A 24,652-nucleotide genomic window follows, 5' to 3' on the forward strand; every position below is an offset into this window, starting at 1 on the left:
CGTACGAACCCGAAACAAAAAACCAGTCACGAGTTTGGGTGTTCGAAAATGAGTTAAAGCCAACAAAAATTGTTCGTTCACGGAGTGTTGCAAAAAAAATGGTGGCCACGTTTGTCTCCAAAACCGGCCATGTTACGACTATTCCTCTTGAGGGACAAAGAACGGTTAATGCAGAATGGTATGCTAGCATTTGTTTGCCACAGGTCGTTTCTGAACTCCGTAAAGAGAACTGCAACCGCCGCATCATCCTCCATCACGATAATGCGAGTTCTCACACCGCGCACAGAACAAAAGAGTTTTTAGAGCAAGAAAACATAGAATTATTAGACCATCCGCCGTACAGCCACGACCTAAGCCCTAATGATTTCTATACTTTCCCTAAAATAAAGAATAAATTGCGTGGACAGAGATTTTCATCACCTGAAGAAGTTGTCGACGCATACAAAACGGCCATTTTGGAGACCCCAACTTCCGAATGGAATGGTTGCTTCAATGATTGGTTCCATCGTATGGAAAAATGTGTAAAATTTCGCGGAGAATACTTCGAAAAGCAATAAATACATTTTTAAATAGTAATGTTGTGTCACTTCGTTAATTTTCGAAATTTTCAGTGTCGCCCTCGTATATAAGATTTAAAAAAACATCATACTGTACGTTATCTGTGTATTGCGTTTGGCCTTTTTTTAGGTTGACTAATGAAAGCCATGTGTAAATTGCATGCAAGGAATAACATTGTAAATAGGTAGCAACAGCATTGTAGGTATACCTAAAACTGAGTTACAATGTTATTCCTCGCACCTGTCGAAATTATGTTTAATGATGATGTCTCAATCTCAATAGACACAATCCATTGCTAAAAAATAATTATTAAATTGAATAATGGACAGTTAGCGTTCCTAACGTAAATGATCACTGAATCCATCTTACAATTTAGCTGAAATAGTCTTAGGCTACCAAGGAATAGGTGGGGAAAAAATCTTATAAGTTTTATCAAAGCATTGGAGATAATCTGGAATGGCAAAAATACTATTGGACCTTTTGGGAAACGACTCAGTCACATACTGTGGGAGCAAGGGAGGAGGAGGTGGGCGGAATATTTTAATAACAAACATTTTTTAGTTAAACGGTCATGTCACAAAAACAATTATTTGTAAAATTACAGAATCTAAAATAGAAATTAATCTCGAAAATATATTTTTGAAGTTATACTTCTTTAGGCGCGTTATGAAAAATTGATGAGAGTGAAATTTTACGATGCGCGCGCACCGTGACACAAAATGAACAGAATGAAGTTGCCCACTAAATAGCTCATTACAATACGACCGACGTAACTTGGCGAGTCTGAATATAGCCGCAGGTGAAATTTCCGAACCGTACTGAGAATTACCGAATTTATATGATGTCAAGAAAAGGGATGTCCAATATGCGTGTTTGAGGATGTTGTTTAATCGACTTTTTTTCAAATTGATTAAAATTTAAATAAAAAATAAATAAAAATTTAATAAAAATAAAGTATAACTTCTTACGCGCGTACATAAGTACACGCACCCTTTTTTTATAAGAAGATAGAAAACACAAAAATAATTTGCATGATTATTTTATATAATAAATTACTGTTGTAAATTAATAATTTGAGTATATTATTTTCACCCACAGGGCCTTAAAGACGAAGGCATCGACAGCTCGTCAGACGACGAGTCCGATTCGGCAACCAGCGTTTCATCGTCAGAGAAAAGCTGCTCATCATCGGATAGCTCCGAAGAGCTTCCAGACCCGAAGCCGCGTCGCTTCCAACGTAAGAACAACAAACTGAAGACCTCGAGAACAGAATCCGATATAACACGGGACCACGAAGCGTTTCCCCGCAAGATTCAACTACCAGGCGCGCATGAACTCAAAGAGAAAATCAATCAGGCCAAGAACGTTGACGTCAAAATCCCCGTACTAGGGAAACTGGGAAGGCGGCCCTCACAAGATGGTAAAGTCGACGATGATGCTACGAGATACAGGAGGTTTATTAAGAAACTAGACGAGCCCGTGCAGTTGGGGAAGTTGAGACGCTCCACCGAGAACCCTGAAGTCCCTCCGGCGCCGGTCATGAAGATATCTGCCCTCAATCAGACCGCCAAGAATAAGTTCTTCGGCATTGAAACAGAGAAGAAGGACAAGAGCATCGATGAGTTGGCTGCAGCCGTCAGAAAATACATTCCACCGGTGAGTTGTTATAAACGTTCTGCAAGAGTGGTGACTTTGCTTACCATTGCGGGCCCACAATATGTCCTACTGTCGGGTAATATGGAAAGTATCTTCATAAAACATGGCGTTTGGCTATATGGACATATTGGTGTAAATTTACTGGTGGTAGGACGTCTTGTGAGTCCGCGCGGGTAGGTACCGCCACCCTGCCTATTTCTGCCGTGAAGCAGTAATGCGTTTCGGTTTGAAGGGCGGGGCAGCTTTAGTACTGTTAAAAGTAAGATTTTACAACTCATGTTTCAAGGTGGGTGGCGATATTTACGTTGTATATGTCTATAGGCTCCGGTAACCACTTAATCGAAAGTACTCGTCGTTAAAACATGCAAATTTAGATAAAGTAGTGGTCGGCCAGTAGTCGAAATTCGAGTATAATTACATAAAATGATAAGTTTAAACATTATTTAATTTACATTGTCAAAGACCAGATAATATATCTATATTATCGAAAATAATGTATTTATAATCAAAGATTTCGCCAATTTGCTCTAGGGGCAAGTAATATTAAAGATTAATCTATTCCCATTTTGACCACAGACTTTAAACCGTAACAAAAGTTTGACCATAAACAAAGAGTATATCATTATTAATATATCATTGATCTGAATTGTTGTTGTTGTAGATGAGCAAGTCAATGTCGGTGCACACCATCGAAGTGCAAGGCTCCGGCAGCGACGGCGAGAGCAGTGGCGGTCGGGAAGTGAGGCACATCAACACCAGAGGACGCCACAGGTCAGTTCTAGGCCACTTTTTTTTTTTTGACCTTTATGCCAAAATGTATACTGCAAGAGTGGCCAACTTAATTAGAACCTAGATCTACAGCTACTGACGAAACACACTGCGATCTACCAATAACTTTTCATGAAATTTAATGAAACAATCTAGTTCAGTGTACAAATAAGTAGTACAAATGGGTATATATACGTATTTTCTTTTATTAAAAATATTAATATAATCCTGAAATCTATATATGTATATATATAAATGAATTGCTGTTCGTTAGTCTCGCTAAAACTCGAGAACGGCTGGACCGATTTGGTTAATTTTGGTCTTGAATTATTTGTGGAAGTCCAGAGAAGGTTTTAAAGGTTTTTGATAAATATGAAAATGCTCGGAATTAAATAAAAATAACAGTTTTGTTTTCCCTTTGATGTGTCCCCCGTCGGACGAATTCCTATTGTTTTTTGTTTATTTTATACAAAAGTTTAGGTCTTTTATTTATCGTTTGAGGCACTACGAAGTCTGCCGGGTCAGCTAGTTATATAATAAAAGAGAACTATTGTGTAGAAGAGAGCATAAATAATGTGACGTAATGGTCATTAACAAATGATACAAGATGAAGATGATGCGCCCAGCAATTGGTGATTACGCTGCGCACTCTTTTCTATGTAGGTACATATTCATATTTTTTGCCTTGCCACGATCGACTGAATTAATAGCCACGATCGACCGATCGACCGCCATCTACCGGTTGGCCACCCCTGGTATACTGCATTCGCGTGTGTAATACATTCGGCGCAATGGAATTGGAACACAATAATTAATCACTAAAATTTCAATATTTGGGTTAATTGTACGCATTACATTGTATGTTCCGTCTTTAAGAGGTTGAAAGAAAAACTATTTCCAAAAAATTTTCATGGTTATGTTAATGTATCGCCAATAGTAAATAAACGAAAATAAAAGTAAAACCATTGACGAAACAAGGCAGATAATAGTAGTTAACTATTTTTATATAGATACAAATTCAATATTCGGGAACATGCAATGTAAAGCGAATACATATTTGATGCCGTCAGCCCAAAAGTGACCTAACGTACAATTTTTCATATTCGTACTTATATGTATATTGTAATTTATTTAAAACTTAATAAATTTTGATGCAAAACCGGCCTATCCCTAGTTTTATAGATAAGGAATGGCTTTGCAAACATTATTTTAGCGCGTATTGTTTTTGCCTACGAAGCAGTGTAAAAGTAAATTCAGACCTCATTATCTCGATACTTGCTATGGTACGCTTAGGCCACTTTTGTGCTGACTGCCTCATTGAAGGGAAGTTGTGTACGTAGCTTCGAAAAACGAATCGGAAAGTTGATAAAGATATATTGATATAATTCAGGTATTTGACAAAGTAATGAAACATTTGATAAAATAGATTTATTAAAAACCATAACCTAATGAAATGACCAATACGCATTGAATAACCTCACTGTTACTCACATACGATACTTGTTAATTCAGGTTTTATGAGATCACACTATATTGGTGAAACGTTAAATGCACTTTCACTAAATTATTATCAGTCAAACAAAAAATTAACGGAGTGCAACAGTGCATCAACTTCACGGACGTTTCCCATAGATCGGAGGAAACGAAAATTTCTCTTTTCGTGTTACGTCACAAATTAAGTAACGTTAGGGTTGTTACAATTTAAATTAAACGAATTGGTTACTCGGTTTAGAAGTTTTAAGTTGTTGTATTGTGAGACCCTATCAATAAAGGTCCGATTCCTTCATACTGAAAGAGGCTTGAGATCGCTTACCCGCCTACGCTAAAAAATATTAAGCTTATGTATCAATTTATTTACTCGATATCATTCTTTCTTCATTGAAGCTTAAGCATGTATTTGGTAAGTTTATTAGAAAAACTGTAATATGCCAAAGAATCTAAAACTCGATACACTAATTACGTCTCTATATACGAATATACTTAGCACTGTAGGTCATGGAACCTTCACATAACATTTAACGCTTTGAAACAATAATCAAAAATCAACAAAAATATAATTGAATTGTTATTTAAAAAGTTACGTGGTTACGACAGCTCGTGCGAAAGCAAAACGTATTCACGTTTGTGACCAAAAATGGTCATATGCTTGCGCTACTAGTGCCGGTAATGTGATACGGAAATTTGGTTCTTATAGCTATCGTCACACGAATCATTCTTGCTCACTACGCATGCGATTCTATTGTACTGTTGCTTGTGCAATTACAAGGAACTGTAACTTGGAATGAAGATTTCAAATAAACCAAGGTTATAAATTCTCAATACACAAAATATGGCACCGTCTTGTATATCTCTGAGTATTTTTCGATTTGAAGGGTGGGGTTTCAAGCGGTGAGGTGGAATTCACGTTGAGTTGTCCACGGACTCAGGGCTGAGCCGGTCTAGCCAACTGCTAACTTTATTATTCAAAAATAAATCAGGTCAAAACCTTACCGTGCGATAAGCGCCTCAAGCGATGTAGGATAGATTGCCTAACTAAAACTCGAAGTAGGATAGTAATGCACCGCCCTTATACGGACTAGTGTGTACTCAAAACTGTACTAATTATTTTACGATTAGAGTGAGGTTTAACACGTTGAACGCTGCGCACTATAAGGCCAAGCTAAAATTAGGGAATCAGTATGTTTTATCAACTTGAGATTTTCATTCGGAAATTTATAAAATGCGACAATTGGCACGGCAGATAAAAAATAGCGACTTTTATCGTCTAGTTATTAAGATATTTTAAAAGACTAATATTAATAAAAACCTTAACTTTCTATTGGATTTGAAAACCAGGGCGTTCAGTTTGGATAAGGAGCCACGCGGCTCACTTCCATACGCTTTTTGTTTGATTGCTGCAAATCTGTGGCTTATAGGAAGCGCTTACATTTGAAACCTCGTGCGGTTCACCGGCCACGGGTGACCCCTCATGGCCCCAACGGTTCAGTTAGATAAGGCTCACCGGTGAGCACCGTGGCTTGAATGAAAATACTCCATTTTTTCATGTGGCGTTCAACGTGTTAACATTCTCCGCCATTTTTGTTGTAGAGATAACTAACTACAGTTATTTCTCGCGAGCACGTGTCTATTGTAATATTGGGCATCCAGCGGCAACGTACTTGACCCACTCGTGAGATTACGTTACGCTCATTAACAACTCGTAAACGTTACATACACTTAAAAGAAAGATTTATTTCGTAATTAGTTAATTACGTTAGGTGTTTTGTTAAGTTAATTTTATTATTATTTTTATGTGAAATCAGTTCGCGGTCTTCTTAAAATAATACACATACGTACATATTTTATAAATATTGTTGTAGATATTTTTTCGATTGCTTTAGACTGGGTACATACATACGTCTATGATTTCCGGAGCCCCTGTAGATTTCATAACGAAAATGCACACCTTCTGACATGACTTGGAAGTCAAAATGATGTTGCAATAGGTACCTACGTATGCTATTATGATGGAACCTACCCTTTTTAAGCTATAATAGGCCATACCACCAGAACTTAAGGTAGCTGATTGAAGATACTGCTACCATTGACTAACTTTGATGAGTTAAGAAAACTTGTCAACATTAGCTAGAAATGACTGGAGTCGCGTACCCAATCGCATTCTTTAATGAATGTTCGTTATCAATATGGTTTTTTTTAGACTCTAATAATTAAAATTCTGTAGCGGTTAAATTACTAAATTAATTCTATACGAACAACTAATGTTAGTAATTCTAAAATATCGTTTGCAATTTAGATTCGAATTCAGGGGCCGTGTAAACAATTAGCCGACACTTTGTCTGGGTGTTTTATATCTCTATATGTATGTATCGACGCAACCCTGCTATTTAGTTCACTAAGATGGTCAGAGTTAAGCGTTTTCTTTCTCAATTTTAAAATTGTTCATCATCATCTTAGGCCTTACAGCCCAGGGTGGGCCTTAGCCTGGTCCAGTATGTCTCTCCAGACTGCTCTGTTCAAGGCTTTCTCCTTCCAGTTCCTGACACCGATAACTTTGAGGTCGCGCTCCACGCCATCCAACCATTTTTTTTTTAAATAACTATTATAATAACGCATGTCAATAATTGTTTAAGACGTATTCAGAAAAGTTGATGAACAAACTACCCCACTGTTCTACTACAAATACGGGTTACTTTTGTCTCACAACACATTACAATTCGAACATCCGGACGGTGTGGAACTTTCTTTTGTTATTGTTGTACACTTGAAATTCAATAAGAGTAATAGTTTGGAAAAGTAAATTTTAATTACTGTCACCATGGAAGGCAATGGTAATGATGAAGAGAATGGCGTCCGCGACGCTGATGTCTTATCATTTTAAAAACAACATGAAATCAGTATATCCGTCATATATACTTAAACATATATAAGTATGTATTTCAGTCTCCGATTCTCATAATACGGGAAATCGTACTTCGGGGTCGGGAGCCGAGTCATGACCCCGCTAATTATTATATTAATCGTGTGCTGGTAATAATCGATGTGTCAATTGCAAAACCATTGAGTGTGTATCGTATTTTTATTTTATTTTATTGCCATGGTAGGCAGACGAGCATACGGCCCACCTGATGGTGAGTGGTTACCGTCGCCCATGGACTTCAGCAATGCCAAGGGCAGAGCCAAGCCGCTGCCTACCGAAATTGTATTGTGTCATTCGGTGATTATTATAGTAGAAAAATCGTTCCACGCCTCAATAACTAACTTTATCCACTGGAGTTTAAAGATACAAGAGAATTACTATGCAATTTCTTGTGCACAGAGCCATTGTTTTAGCGCGTGTCATGTCTATGATCGTAGTTTATAGATTAGACAAATTCACTAATAGACATGCCTTTCAACCTTATCAATAAAATTAAGTGTGATGCTATGCGATCCGGGCAACGATACAGTAAAATTTTTCATATTATTTAGTTATTAAAAAGATGTTTAATCTGCTATTTTTTAAATTCGATTATAGAACTTTAGCAGAAGTGTATTTAAATGTTATAGATATTATTAAAATAGCGTTTAGTATGTTTTTTGTGACATTAATGATTATTACCTATACAACACACACACACACACACACACACACACACACACACACACACACACACACATACGCGCGCACATACACACACACGCACACACATACACACACGCACACACATACACACACACGCACACACATACACATTAATATAATATATAAATAAATTTGTGTTGTTTGTTTGTTCGCTAGTGCATGACCCACAAACAGGCCAATGGAACGATTTAAATCAATATTATTGCTAATACTTGTTTATGAATTAGTACATTTGATATCGCTATAGCAAAGCGAATTACCGATATATGTAGATACGGGGTCGGACCTAGGATATTTATCTTACGAGTTATGTTTCAAGGCAACACACAAATATACAATTAACTACAAGAATTACGTAATAGATATAACGATAATTTCAATTTCATGTATTCAAGCATGCTGTGTGGGGGTTCTGGCGAGGTCAGTGACCTCTTAGTAAGACAATAATACTACAAGAGGTAAAAAAAGCTGACAAATACATAATAATATGATTTGTTATTAACAATATTATTATTATTTGATTTTAATGGTGTCAACTCCTTTTATGCTACGCTCTTAATAGCACATAGAAAACTTCATGAATAATTTACTTTAATTCATTATAAAAATTGATTGTCTTCTAAGATGTTAATCTATTTTTGTATGAATCTGTGGGCCTTGTATTAATAAGTTTGCCTCGTCGGTATTTTCAATCGAATTGATCATCTAGAGTATTAATAACTTTCACGTAATTAAGGTTACTAGAAACAATAAATTTGGTGAAATTCAGGTCACTACAAAGGGTCCAAAATTGCCTGTCACGAATACAGCATACAAATTTTAATTCAAAGGAAAATATTCCCTGAAGGTACATAGGTTCTGTAATTTACCTACATTAGACTTAATTCCTAAAAAAGCAACTTCGTCGAAACCTAAAAGTTGTTGACCGGAGTGTGAATCATCCGTTACAAGTCTTTCCTCGTTGAGACGAATCTGGAAGCTCACCGTCTTTTGTTAGACCTTAATGGTTATTTTTCCAGCAATTGTTTCGGAGAGTACATGAATAACGCGCGTACTTAGTCAAGTAGCTGACTACGCTATCTATTATAATCTGTGTTGTATTGTTGAGTGTGCCAGTATTTTTTATTTTTGTGTTTCGCTTTTTTATTTGGAACGCTCCGCTCAGACGCCATTTAAAGAATTATGAAATTGCCGTTGTAACACTTTGATTGCCACAATTTTTGGCGTGGTCCGTTCTTAGTTTTGGTATTTATTAACGTCGTAAAAGGATTGTAATTAATGCGTACATTGAATTCGCGTGAATATTTGAATTTCGTGGTCGTGGTCGGATCGTGTGATGTGGCTTCTTGTCTGTTGTTATTTATGAACGTATTTGTGTATGACTGTTTGATGGATGCGTGATCGAATCAAGTGGTAAAGAAATGCGTGGGAAAGCTAATTGAAAACGGTGGGCGAACGGAAACGATGATGACTCATAATTTGTTTGTTTCGTGTTGTTTTCTTTTTTTGGGAAATGGTTTAAATAACCGTGGCAAATTGGTTACTTACACAACGGTGTATTGCGATGTGGTTGGCACATCGGTGGTTTTTGTTTTAGCGAAATTACTTGACTTCTAAATTTGAAGTAATCTTTACTTTTTTTGTTACGAAGAACAAAAATGCGGTTTTAGCTAAATTCATGTTGATTCTTTTAGGCGTGTTCAAATGCAATCCGTCTCATGGTCCAGCAGATATAGGTGTATCTATCAATGAACGGACGATTATTCGTACTATCAATCAGTACATGTATATTTTCGAATGTTTTGAAGTCGTCAAGCAGTAATGCGTTTCGGTTTGGAGGGTGGGGCAGCCGTTGTAACTATACTGAGACCTTAGTACTTATATCTCAAGGTGGGTGCTCCAGTAACCACTTAACACCAGGTGGGCTGTGAGCTTGTCCACTCATCTAAACAAGAAAAATAAAACAAATAAAAAGTCTTACGAAAGTATGAGCATCATAATCATGAAATCTATCCTGAAATAGAGGCCTGAATTGTTTTGTATCCTTAATGAAATACCGCCATTTTAGGACGCAGTTCTGCTAAAACTTAAAATCTCGCTTTCAATGTCACTAGTCACCTGTTCTCAATAATGTATCAACCCTATTTACCAAAAGCAGACACCACATCAATATCATTTCACACAGCACCCACCTACATACCGTCTCCCATGCAATTATAAATTACGCAATAAATCACAACACAATGCACGCTATTCATGTATCTAACAGCGCGCACGAGTGCCCCACAAACAAGGCTTTTGTGTCAGCCTCCGTAATTAAACCGATTCAGATCTCGCAACTACCGAACTTTTGAAGTGCTGTAATCTTTACTGGTGGTAGTACGTCTTGGGAGTCCGGACGGGCAGGTACCACCGCATTGCCTATTTCTGCCGTGAAGCAGTAATGCGTTTCGGTTTGAAGGGTGGGGCGGCCTTTGTAACTATACTGAGAACTTTTTTAGAACTTATGTCTTAAGGTGGGTTTTACATTACTGGTGGTAGGACCTCTTGAGAGTCCACGCGGGTAGGTATCACCACCCTGCCTATTTCTGCCGTGAAGCAGTAATAGGCAGCCGTTGTAACTATACTTGAGACCTTAGAAATTATATCTCAAGGTGGGTGGCGCATTTACGTTGTACATGCCTATATGCTCCCGTAACCATTTAACACCAGGTGGACTGTGACTCCGTCCAACCACATGAGCATTAAAACAAATATCTAAATGTAGTTAAATGGTTTGAGCCATATAAACACTGAGGCTAGAATTTCTGATAAGATATCTGTGAGGATGTTTATCGGGAAGGCTAGCTGTCCGCCCGCAGCTTAGCTCGCGTGCATTGCAATTTATATAGCACGAGCGGGGAGACCCACGCTCAAAAGTAAGATGAAGAGTAGCTGTTAACGTTTCTGACGATTCATACTAGTTTTGATTTCGTCAAAATCGGTTCATTTGTTTTCAGTGTTTTGGTCGTGTGGACCTAACAGACATAATGACCTTCGTATTTAAAATATATTAGCGGGGATTACGGTTATTCGACGGTATTTTATATAGGGAGACAGTCAATCTATGCCGCTAATTTAATAATTTAATATTTTTTTATTTTATTTATTGGGTACCAACATGTTATACATCAGCACAGAACATTACAGGTATCATATACATTGATTTCACACTAAATGCTAACACAATTACAGGTACCGACTGCATGCATATTATTGAAATAAATAATATTAATAATAATAATATTATAAAAATTATTCGTAGCTATAAACTCTCTCGTCATTACTTTTGAAAAAACCAGTGGCTGAAAATTTACGACTGACTCGTTGATAACGATAAATGATAAAGAAGTTTAATTACTAATTAAAATCGATATAATTGACACTTTAATTTACATATCTCGTGGAAAATAATTTTCAGAAAGATCTTCATCAATAAATCAAGTGACGCTATAAAGTAATCGATATATTTCGGTCGTTTGTTGAAAATATAATTGATGTAGGCTATTTTTTTTTTTTTTTTTTTTTCCTACCTATGCTGATAGCCTTGAGAGGCTATTTCAGCTTCGCCCTAACGTTAGTAGGTGAGCTCGCGGGGCTCAACCGGAGAGTTGCTAACACTGACCCTAGCAAGAGCAGTGCTTCGCAGAATCTACCACCGGATCGGAAACGCGACCCACTGAGAAGATCCGGCGAGAAACTCAGTGGGCTGTGTCTATGGGTTAGTTCACTCGTCGAACCCTTCGTCGCAAGCGACGGGTTCGACGAGGACAGTGACCGGTGCTTGTGGTGCCTAAAAGCACCGTTAATGGATCAGGAGGATCCGTAATGACGTGCTTTGGGCGACGTCGACGGTTTACCATTCGGTCTACTGGGTCGGGTATGTAATTTCCAGCGGCTACGATGAGAGGGTTCTCATGTCGTGCCGCCTTCTCAAAATGGCGCAGCGATGCCGACTGTAGATACTTACTAAGGGAGTCGAGCTCCAGGTCGTCGTGGAGATCCACATTCCTAAGGAACCAAGGCGCTCCGACGGCTATCCTGCAGAATCGTGATTGAATAACTTGAAGGGATTTCAAGTTGGTGCGGGCTGCGTGAGCGAACACTACGCTTGCATACGTCATGACGGGGCGTATACAAGTTTTGTAGAGAGTTACCTTATTACGGAGGGACAGTTTGCTTCGACTACAAAGCATTGGATAGAGTCGTCCTAGAATAAACGCGGCGCGGTCGCGTACCGTTTTTATATGGGGACGGAATGTCATCCCTCTGTCGAGGGTGACGCCTAGATATTTGACCTTCGAGACCCACGGAATGGGCTGGCCAAAGAGAGTGATGGGACTAACGGCGGAGGTGTTTGCGCGCCTACTACGGAGTGGGATGCTCGAAGTGATGTTCGGAGGGCGACCCCTTTTGAAGAGCACCGCTGCGCTTTTCGTGGGGTTGATGTCTATTCGCCACTTCCGGAACCACTGTCCCAGGGTGGCTACTGCGATCTGGAGTCGCCGATGAAGCAGCGACATCTTCCTACACGAGTAGTAGATAGCCGTGTCATCGGCGAAGAGCGCTAGATGGGTCTCCGGAGACCGGGGTATATCATTGATATACAAACTAAATAATAACGGGGAGAGCGCGGAGCCTTGCGGGACTCCGGCGGTCAGTTGACGGGGACGAGAACGAGTTCCCTCTACTCGATATCGAAACGAACGGTTCGACAAGAAGTCTCGTATGATGAGCACGAGTCTGTCTGGCACTCCCATGTTGTACAGTTTATAAATTAAACCGTTGTGCCAGACTTTGTCGAACGCCTTCGCGATGTCGAAGAAGAGGGCGCCGGTCGGGATTTGTTTACGCCTATTTAGTCCTATCAGAATGTGCTCCGTGAGGCGGTGCACTTGTTGTACGCACGAGTGTTTTGAGCGGAATCCGAACTGTTCGTCAATGAGAATTTTGTTCGCGGTAACAAAATCCCAGAGGCGTTTCCTAAGGAGCCGTTCGTAAATTTTTCCTATCGTCGAGAGGAGACTAATCGGACGGTAACTAGAAGTTTCGTTTGTCGGTTTGCCCGGCTTATGTATACCGATAACGTCCGCTTCTTTCCACACCGCGGGAAAGATGCAGTGCGTCATAGCGGCATTTAAAATTGTAGCCAACATTGCTATCAGTTGGACTGGCAAAAATTTTAGCGCGCGGTTGTGGATGCCGTCGGAGCCGGGTGCCTTCCTAGGTTGTAGGTTGTGGATCGCGTCTCTAACTTCGTCAGTGGTAATGGGGGGTAACGCGTCCGAGGGCGGCAGGGAAGCTCTGCGCTCGACCTCCCTGTCGACTAACTCGGTGTGTTCGGGGTCCGCGTGTTGAGTGCTGGTGGTGCACTGCTCTTGCAGTGCATCGGCCAGCAGCTCAGCCTTGTCATCGTCATCGAATGCCGGTGGTTGGCCTGAAGGGCGTACGAGGGGAGGCATAGTAGCGGTAGTTTCGGATTTGAGAGTCCTAGCTAGTCGCCAGTATGCTTGGTGGGAGGGCGCGAGTTGTTCTAAATAACTATGCCAATTATCGTTACGCGCGTCGCTTAAGCGGGAGTGGACTTCGCGTTGTAGACGACGCATCCGAATCCGGTTTGAATGCGTGGGAAGACGATCGTAGGCCCGGATTGCCGCGTTCCTAACTCTTAAGAGATTCCTAAGATCGGGGGACAGTCTGATGCGGTGGAAGCTGTCCTCCACATCGACTTCTTTAGAAGATCTAATAATCGCGGAAGATATGTGATCGGTAATGATGTTTATGGATTCGACGGTGTCCTCGGGGGATAGATTCGAATCCGGGCCGTAAGGGAGGATTGGCGGAGCGGTGTCGGCTAGGCACGTGCCCAGCTTATTCCAATCCACCATGGTCCTCGTAACAGTGACTGGGTTGTGGGGGCGACCGAGCTGCATAACGACAGGTCGGTGGTCTGAGTCGAGCTCTGACATTGCTTCGATGGAACGCAAGCGCAGAGTTACGTTCCTAAGCAATGCCAGGTCTATAGTGCTCGGACGGAGCGCGATGTTATACGGATAACATGTTGGAGTTGGGGGACCGACTATTTCAAAGGTGAGGTCGTCTATAAACGCGTCGAGACGCCTACCGTTAACGTTAGTACGATGGCAGTTCCACCTAGTGTGGTGGCAATTTAAATCGCCTGCCAGGATGACGGAGTCTCCCATGCCGAACAGTGACTCGATGTCACTGCTCAGAAGGGGCTTGTCCGGGGGGAGATAAACGGATGCGATGACGATCGGCTGGTGTCCCGTCAGCGAGATACGGCACACTGACGCCTCGATATGTGAGAGCGAGGGAGTATCGAGAGGGACAACGTGCAGGGCCCGCCTATAGTAAATGGCAGTCCCGCCTTTGGAGGCGGTGAGTCTGTCATTCCTAACCATGACGTAATTCGCGACTTTCGGGTCGCGACGCGAGGGCTTCAGACAGGTTTCCTGCACTAGTAGAATATCTACAAGATTATCGCGGAGGAATTCGAAAATTTGATCGCGTTGCCGCGCGAGTCCGTTAGCATTGTAGAATGCTAACGTAAGGGAATACGGTTTTTCTCTACCTTTTTGCGCCATTGATTACCGGTAAAGATTTTTATAAAGTGCGGGACACGGACTCGTATACGTCCATGTGATCGAACGCGGCCGCGAGTCTCTGTTCGGGGGTTACCGACCTACGTATCGCGTCTGCGAACGATCGCAGACGGTCGAAGTTAACAGCGGTGACGAAGTCGCGCACGAGCGCGAAGTCGTTGACGGCAGAGGGTTGCGGGGGGCGGAACGCGGGCGCGGGGCGAGGTGCGAGCAGGGGCTGGGGCGCGGGGCGTGTCGCGAGCGGGGGCGGGGGTGCGGTTTGCGTTCCCGCCTTCGTATACGGCAGCGGCTTTTTCCACGCTGAAACCGTGGGAACTGCAGCCGGCACGAAGGCAGGTTTCGGCACTGAGGGTGCCGAAGTCTTTGGGCCGACGGTTCGCGGAGCTGGGAGGGTTGAACGCTTGCGCGGAGCCCTAGGACATCCACGGTAGTTCGCGGGGTGCCCTTGCTTAAGGCATAGGACACAGCTTGGAGGTTCGGTCGCGGTTTCCCTAACACGCGAGCAATCTAGTGTGGCGTGGTCGCCGAGGCACTTTACGCAGCGGGGGCGCGCGTGGCAATTACGAGCCGAGTGGCCGTAAAGCTGACATCGGTAGCACTGCCCGGGAGTGCCACGCTTATGGGGGGCTTCGATCGAGATCCCGGATAGGCCGCAAATTGTCGTGAGACATGCGATCTTCTTTTTGGCCTCCGGGGTGGGTTCTAACGCCACGAGTATCATATTATAGGGCTGTTTGCCCCGCCCGCTGTGCATCCGGTGCACACTAACTATCGGGAGGGCCTGAGCGGTCAGATCCTCCTTAACATAGTCTATGTCCAACTCCTTGGGGACTCCGCGTACTACTACGCGGAGCTCGCGGTCCTCCTGAAGAGCATAGGTGTGGAAACCTATGTTCTCCTTTCGGAGGTATGCTGAGAGGGCCCTATGGTCGCCCGGCGTTGCGACCTTAATCTGAATCCCATGCGCGACGTTACGCGCATGGGTGTAGTTAATTTTATTTGCCTGAAGGGCCTGGGACACGCGATTCCACGCTGTCTTCTCTTGAAGTATCAGCGGGGGCGGGGCAGCTACTTTGGGAGCGGGCGCGGGCTTGGGACGCGGCGGCGGGGTTACACGGCGAGCGGAGTCCGACTCCGGTGTCACGACTACCTGCGGGCGGGAGGCGGTCGCGGATTTAGTTTGCTTCGTCGTGGAGCTCCGGGACTCCACGGCGCGAGTACGCTTTTTTCCGCGCGTTACGGTTTGGAACCCATCCGAAGTTCCAGGCTGAGGGCTTGACGCGGATTCGAAATCCATCTCCGATGTAGGCTATATAGTAGAATCTCGATTAATTACCCCAACAGATCCGCGTTCTGTCGCTGATTTACGATGTTGTTGCCATACACCATTAACGGGCCAGTGTGTGACTGATTCTTCTGAACACACTTGTTCGATTATTTCTTAACTTGTAATTTAACTCGTATTCAAAATGAACGTTGGCCTCAATAGAACAATAGTGTGTAGGAATATTTACGACCACACAAGTAGGTACCACCAACATGCTCATTTCTGCTCAAGTAAATTTCTTTTTTGTCCTTCCATACATGAGAACGAACTAGGTAAACTTGCAAAATATCTATGTGACCTCAGAATAATACTACCCAAATACAAGTTAACCATTCCGTTTTTTAATATAATGTACTGTTATGCGCTAGGGTTTGGGATAAATAAAACTTCCACTGAAGTACAAATTAAAACTCTATTCAACATTTAGAACACTTACACAACACTTTATAATTCGTAATTCACTTCTTCCGCTTCGCTTCAGGTGATCCGTTCGCTGTTTCGCTTTGAGTAGAACCGATTACTAACTGCTTTCGTGTCATCTTTACAACGCTGTTATAGTCGATATGACATCTCTAGAATTATCTAGAACATTGTCGGTAAGGTCAGACGTTTCGATTTGTGTTTCCGCTATTTGATAATAGATGGCGTTCCACTTTAGCGTTCTCGATTTTACTAGTTCTTATGATATTTGTTTCTGCTATTCGGCGATAGTTTGCGTTACTCTTACGGGAGTAACAGTACCATTCAGTTTACCGGTGGTTCCATTGCCTTTTTTATTGCACTGTATCTGGCCTTTAATGTATCAAAATCTGCAACACCAATATAAAAAGTTGACAATCATCGTGTTTCCGCTACCTACGCCAATTTTGAGAGATATTTTAGTAACTAAGTACTTAACTTTTAATATCTCTAATGTCATTTTCCAATTTACCGCTCGGGATATTCCCTTCTCGACTTGTCTCCGCACTTTGTTATGTTGTCTTTATGAGTGACATTGACCAATTAGCAAAGAGAAAATGTCTATCATTTTCTAAATTACGCTACTCTCTTTTGTATGTACAATTGAGGTATTAATTGAATTTAACTTATGTCTAGTCCCTTAAATCAGAATAGAAGATGTATGTAGAGTTTTGGTACCGCTAGTTCGGGTTTATTTATAATACGTCCTCCTACAACCGGTAAAAGCCGGTTGGCGAACACTATATCCCTGTCATAGTACACTGAGAATGCTGGTGACTGTTCTTGGAAAAGCAATTTTTTTACCACCAATTATCCAAAATAAACAATCATTTCGATGTATAAATTGTTTTTAAAATTTTCAAGCACTGTGCAAATGAATCCTACCAAAAAAAACTTACGAAGTAAAATATAAGTATACTAAAACGCGAAGACAAACCGTTAAGTATTTTACAATTTTCTCTGCTTTTTTTCAAACCATTTTCTTTTTTTTTTGTTAAGCAGATACTGACTGAAATTCAAATTTTTATTATTTTTTTTTGGGAATTTTTTTTTTTTTTTTTATTGCTTAGATGGGTGGACGAGCTCACAGCCCACCTGGTGTTAAGTGGTTACTGGAGCCCATAGACATCTACAACGTAAATGCGCCACCCATCTTGAGATAAGTTCTAAGGTCTCAGTATAGTTACATACAATAATATTACATACAATTTCCGCTTTTCCCTCTCAAAATGTCAGCCACATTAAAATATTGAATATAATACATAAAATGAACATAAATTTCTAGGTGTCATTGACGTAGCCTAGTAAATTGTGGAATTGAATGATGATCAATGCTGGCGGTTGCTGGTTGTCAATTTATAAACAATCATTCATTTAAATTGCGTTGAATTAGCAATTACAGGCAATCGAGTAAAGTAACATATATCTACGGTGCCAGGGTCATAGTCAAGCCACTTCCCGCAACTCAACTTATCTATTTGAATTGCAATTAAATCACAATATATTATCGGAAAAACGTTGTTACAGATTATTTGCTTTCAGGTTTGAATACATATATTTTTTGAAATGTTTATCTTTATATATATTTTCCTTCTGTGCGTGTGTTTGTCACTGAACTCCTCCAAAACGGCTGGACCGATTGGAACGATTTTTGAAGTGAAAACTTCTTTAGAATCGTTGTGATTTCAAACCGGATGCAACGGAAAAAACGACAGGTAAGAGACATAAATACAAAAATGTGTAGGATGAAGCCAGCAAAGAATGAGACAGAAATATACATACTATTTAATACAGCGCCATCTGTGAGATTTTTTAATACTAACGTGTGTATGAAAGCTCTTGTAGTGAATTTTAATTTAGGATTATACGTGAAATTAAAATATCAATTCACAGAGGGCGCTACCTTACAATTATTTACTAATGACAAAATTTTACATATACTTAAGACGTTTAGGATAATTGTATTTTAGTTTTGGGAGGTTTCACTTCTACCACGTGTGAATTGCACACATGTTTTTTTTTGTATGCATTTGGGTGGCATCCTGGATGGTTTAGATTCACAAATCAGCCCGGCACATGGCGTTGTAGTCGGTATTTAGATTATTTATCTTTCCTAGAAATAATTTATGTGGCAAAACAACGTTTGCCGGGCCAGCTATTTATTAAAATATAATTAAACTCTGTTTGTTTGTTTTTATGGACATGTGTGACGAGGCCCGCCTGTTGTTAGGTGATTATCGGATTTCGTAACCGTTAGACAACTATAGGGATCTAATACTACATTGAATTTGTAAGTATACATAGTGGAATGTCATTATTTGTTATACAGGTTGTAAGTGTTTCTAACAGGGCTACAAGCCACCCTCAAACACGATAGGTACCGGAAAATAGTATATGGAGACTATCCATGATTTATATGATATTAAATTTTATGATTGGTGTTCATAGATTTGAAAATTGTACTGTCTGCAAGAACCCGGTTGGGTTGCTTTCGTAAAAAAATGTTCTCTTGCTAAAGTTTTTATTTTATTTTTATTGCTTAGTTGGGTGGACGAGCTCACAGCCCGCCTGGTGTAAATGGTAACTGGAGCCCATAGACATCTACAGCGTAAATGCGCCACCCACCTTGAGATATAAGTTATAAGGTCTCAAGTATAGTTACAACGGCTGCCCCGCCCTTCAAACCGAAACGCATTACTGCTTCACGGCAGAAATAGGCAGGGTGGTGGTACCTACCCGTGCGGACTCACAAGAGGTCCTACCACCAGTAAGTTCGATTAATTTCATTAAAGTATCACACTATAAATGGCATTGTTCCTTTTATCGATTATGGTCGTATCGGAAGTACATTACTTATTTCTGCATAAGACACGCGCACGTATATGGCAATGACCCTAGATTCTAATTATGTTAATTGAGTATAAAAACTTCTTGCTTTTATATTCACCGATGTTTCCAATGAAATTTATAATTGAATCAAATCGTATAACATTAATTCTCAATGACAGTGTATCATCAATCAGACTGGAGTTTGTTAGTTTGGTATTTCTATTCCAATTTTTAACGCAATTTTTAAATAATATAATATATTTATGCATATTATATATCAAGTTTTTCTAAATTATAATATCATTCATTTTCTTGTGAGAACGTTGACCTTTTCTTAAACATTATCAGAATCTATCTATAAAAATGTATCTGCGTAATGTATGTACGCGTATAACTTCAGAACGCCGCCAACAAATTGGATAATTCTTTTTTTTATGTTTGTTATTGACAGGAGAAGGTTCTTATAAAAAAAAATTAAGAAAATTACGCGGAAATTAGAAAATTTAAGAAAACTTAACTATCATACTAAAATTTGTAATGTAACCTTATGGCGTTTGACATATAATTGATTAAATGCGTGTTGAAAACTACGAATAAATACTTATTATTTTATATATTATATATTATATAATAAATACTTACTAATAGATTATTATATAATAAATACTTATTATTTATTCGTAAGTTGAAAATATCAGATTTGTATAAAAGGAAATTCAATAAAATCAATAAATAATACATTTTAGTTCCCGAAGCGAAGCGAGGGCGGGTCACTAGTTTCAAATACATATCGTTGCTTATTGTATGTATTATAAATAATGTAGATGTCATTATAAAAACAAGAATCTAGTTCATTGTAACAATTAAAAGGCATTAAACAAAACGTACATAATTGGCTTAATTGCAGATAACACGAATAATAACATTGATAACCTCAAAGGTGAAGCAACTGCCGTGACTCATGTGTACGTTAATTTGTACACCGTTATCTCATAACGCGGTGTACTTTAGAGATTTATTAACTCGCAAATTATCAGCATCCGGCGGTTAGTGGTAAACGTAAATAAAGGTAAATGGTAATAGGGTATTTGCCAAAAAAATCGGTTATTTTAATGATTGATTACCCCAACAATTCGAGACAAAGGATGTAAAGTAATCTATCTCCAAAGCCCGATCCACCCGATCCGTTACTGTTGTCGCACCTGTACCAGCAACCGTCACAGCACAGGTGGTCATACTCGTTGAACTCGTCGTGACCCAAGTCCATAACATCAGACCGCTGAGTTACTCGCCGGATTGTCTCAGCGTGTCACGATTTCGATCCGGTAGCAGACGGACTCGCGAAGCGGCTGTTGCGGTCGGGTACTTTTTAGCAAATTCCACCCTTTCAAGTGCCAAGCTCGGACTCATTCAACCGTCCTCTCTAAAAAAAAATCCTATACAGAAAAAATGGCGTATGAGAAAAGGAAAAAAAAAACAGTTGCCAAGTTAAAATACGCGAAAATTGACTTGTCATCGGATCATTACCTCACGCGATATGGTTGTGAGAGGGTTTGTATTGAACCCGCTAACTAAACAACCACACCATCGTTTTTCACTCAAGCGTACTATCTTCATAGCAAATGTAAGGTTGAGAGCTTTAGGTTAATTTTATTGTAAAATAAATGGTATTAATTAGACCGATTTTAATCTGCTGACACTTTAATTTTGATATCTACAATTAATGCAATTAATCTTTTTTTTTTTAAGTAGCAGCTTAGTTTTGAAGTAAATTATTAAAGTTACGTCCCCACTATTTCTTTACTCATAAATTGTCTATTTAATCAATATTAAATTATCTGAGTTATGAAACTAATAATTTAGTTATTTTCTTTGTTTCACACGAAGCAAATAATAAAGTCGGTTTGCTTCTACCAATAACATGTAGCGGACGATTTGCGTAATTTCCTGTAATAAATTATAAATTGTAATAACTTTTCTTGTTTCATCTAATCAACTAGAGATCAAAACGTATCGTCGTTTTGCAATGATATGATTCTTTTTACATTGTAATTTCATTAACATTAGTTTATCATTTTCGCCAAAAAGAAGAACAAATAAGATATATCTAAAAACTAAACAATTGTACCGGCAGTCTGAGTGTCAAAATAAATATTGAGATCCTAGCCAACGATGAATGTCTAGACTGAGTCTAGACTACCTTTATCCGTACATTGCCATTGGAAGTTTGGAACAAAGGGATGAAGTGAACACGCTTTGGTCCTCCGTTAACGTAAATTAATTCTCTACTAGTCTAGACATATAATATAAAAGTTCCAAAGCATCTTTGGTGATATAACTTTTAGCGTTTGCTTAAATTTTTAGTTTAACTTTCTATGTTAAGCGTAGGTTGGGCCGTGGTTTTTGGTCGTTAGAAATTTAACGTGTTTCCATTTCAACAGATACGTGTGAATCGGCTTTACACCGGCTCACGTGGTGCACTGGTTTTCATACTTCATACGCAATCTGTTATGAGTTACGTTTTGTATCTAGGTTAATGTATCTGATAGTGGTCTCGCTTGAAGCCCGACCGACTGCCAGTTAATGCGTTTTCGTTCTCAATTTAGAATTTTATTGATTCATGTGTGTTCACAGTTGCGCTATACTCGCGCGCGCCTGATGTTAGATTCCGTACATTGCTTCGTTACAGCTTATGCTGATTCCAACACCCCTGTCTTTGTTTGCATTCCGTGGGAATTTACAATGCAACTCTGCCTTTGTAAAATTTTTACGCGGCATTGTAAATGTACCGTTTCAAGTCTCAACGCATAACTAATGGGGACGATGAGCTTCGGTCCCAGATTTACAGAACGTCAATAAAAAGTTGATAGCGCCGTCTGAGCTGCCGGGCCCACACACCTATTTCCCACGTTTCTCGTGTTATAAGTCACGACACGGTTCTACGTCACACTAATGATCACGGCTGAACGTTATGGAGTTTCTGTTTATCGCGGCACTAAGGTGATACGAAGAGAAAGTGCTTCGAGAAAAACTCCTAAACATTTTAACTACGTGATAAGTAGGCCAAGTGACTTTATATGTGAAGTTAAATGTCGAAGGGTCTTGGTATTTAAGACTACACAGCGATGTTCTGCAAGCGCACGTGTTTAACGGAGTTGAAACTAAGCTCAAAGGTCAGTCGGTGAATAGAGGTTGGCAGATGCTGCGTACACAATAAAAGTATTGTGTGATAATAATACCAGCGACATGTTTACGGGCTCGACGACTGTTGCATGTTTCTCAGGTCAATCTATACAGAGGAATCGTTCCCCATTCTCAGAGTTCCATATCTTTGTAGCTACATATTTCGAATTAGAACGCGGCGACCGCCTACTGCAATTTTGTACCCTTTGTGTTGCAAAAGGCTCTGCAGGTATTGAATATATTACGCTAGCGCTGTCCTATGGAATCGATAAGCTTTGTGTGTGAATCTTCATTGCGCATTCACGTCTACGAATAAATCGCTAGTATTTTTTATTGACTCTGAATATTTTTTTATAGAGGCATGGTGATATAATCGTTCTACATGAGTCATGCGTGATGTTCAAACAAAATTATCCATTGAAGTACAACATTTTTAGGGGCCATCCATAAAGTACGTCACACGAATTTTAGGACTTTTGAACCCCTCCCCCCTCCTTGTCACAGGTTGTCACATTTTTATAAACCCCCCTCCTGATGTGACGTCACACATTTTTTAAATTTATGTATGTATTTAAAAATAATCGAGAGAAAACAGCTATTTTCATTTTTTACTTATTTTTATTAAATAATAATCTAATAAAATCAACATAAAGTCCAACATTTCATAAAACCGAAAAAACAAACGACTAGTTAGAAAATAATAAACGATTAATTATATTAATTAAAGATAAAAAACTTAATTATCGAGTGTCCATGGACTTTGGATCCACTCTTTTATTAAATTTTAACATGTGACGTCACAAAAGTATTGACCCCCCCATGCCCCTTGTCACACGATGTCACACTTCGGTGATACCCTCCCTCCCCATTAACGTGTGACGTACTTTATGGATGGCCCCTTATTTCAATATAATTTTAAAAGAAACCTTAAATACGTGTCCACTACTTATTTAGTAAGTAGTGATAGTCGTTAAAAGTGAAACTACAATGATTGTGAGTCACTTCACGGAAATCCAAACAGTTTGTGTTTTACTTCGTATTGTTCCATGATTACATGCAACTGACCCTAATAACTTTTTGATGTTTAGCCACATAATATTTTAGTTGTAATGTACTGTGCATTTATCTTCAAACCACTCGCGTCAAATTACTCGAATCTTTGACCGGTATGCCATTATTGAAACGTTCGATTTGAATTTAAAAAAACAAACACTCCCAGAACAAGATAATTTTAAAAGGCGTGTCGTTTGTTTACATATCTCCGTAGTACGACTATATTTTGTTGGTAACGGATTGTTAAGAAGCCGCCGGCACCTCCACTATTATAGCCGATGGCTCTCGCATTCTCGCGGCAAGCCAGTCAGTCGCTCGCGGCATTTCTGCCCGTTCGCTCGTATTGTGTATGCGTTTATTATACGAAACAGCTGATCGTAATTTTCGAATTATAAAATAAAATTAATAAATTCAACGTATATCAAAAGGCAAGCTCACTGAAGCGAGCCAAAATAAAAATCAAAATAGAAGTGTGAATTCGATGTTGTTGCACCAAACAGCTATTCAGATCGATATCCCGAGAACGGTGCGGCTTCCCGGCGATACGGTCGAACCACCCCGTGCGATACTTGCTGCTGCAATACATAAACAAAAACACTTCTTCTTATATTTAGTGAATTAAAAAATAATAGGAGTGTGCGATTTATGCGTGTGTGCGTGACAAATGGATTTCATTAAACGAATTTAAGATAAGGTTCTTTACTGCATCTTTAACGCTATTGTTTAACGTGAGTATGTTGTTTGTTTACTTCATCGTCTTCGTATATACAGCCATTGTTCGCTAAGCATTTGACATGAACTAAATATTCATAAGTTATGAATTCCTTATCAGTTTCTCGGTATTGAGGATAAAACAATTCTGTTCATTACGCCTTAATTACCTTTTGTGGTCAAGTCATGGCTGCGTTGCGCTTATTAGCTTTAATAACTAGTAAATCGATTTATTATTTATTGCGTTATATTTGATATATTATTGTGATTATTTGAGCAAACTATCAATCATTATCGCACGTGTTCCGTATATTAAGTTACAAC

General features: G+C 39.7%; 1 protein-coding gene across 15 annotated transcripts in view; it reads left to right on the forward strand.

Moving 5' to 3' along the window:
• The window catches only part of Svil (Supervillin), a 211,211-nt gene that overhangs the window by 114,748 nt on the left and 71,811 nt on the right, over nt 1-24,652 (forward strand). For all 15 annotated transcript variants that reach the window (XM_089730870.1, XM_028173249.2, XM_089730872.1 and 12 more), the window contains 2 exons: nt 1,657-2,214; nt 2,876-2,985. In XM_089730870.1, coding sequence (XP_089586996.1) covers nt 1,657-2,214; nt 2,876-2,985 — 668 coding nt within the window. The remainder of the gene's footprint in view (nt 1-1,656; nt 2,215-2,875; nt 2,986-24,652) is intronic.

The sequence above is a fragment of the Bombyx mandarina genome, chromosome 11 (assembly GCF_030267445.1).
Source record: "Bombyx mandarina strain Sakado chromosome 11, ASM3026744v2".
Taxonomy (NCBI): domain Eukaryota; kingdom Metazoa; phylum Arthropoda; class Insecta; order Lepidoptera; family Bombycidae; genus Bombyx; species Bombyx mandarina.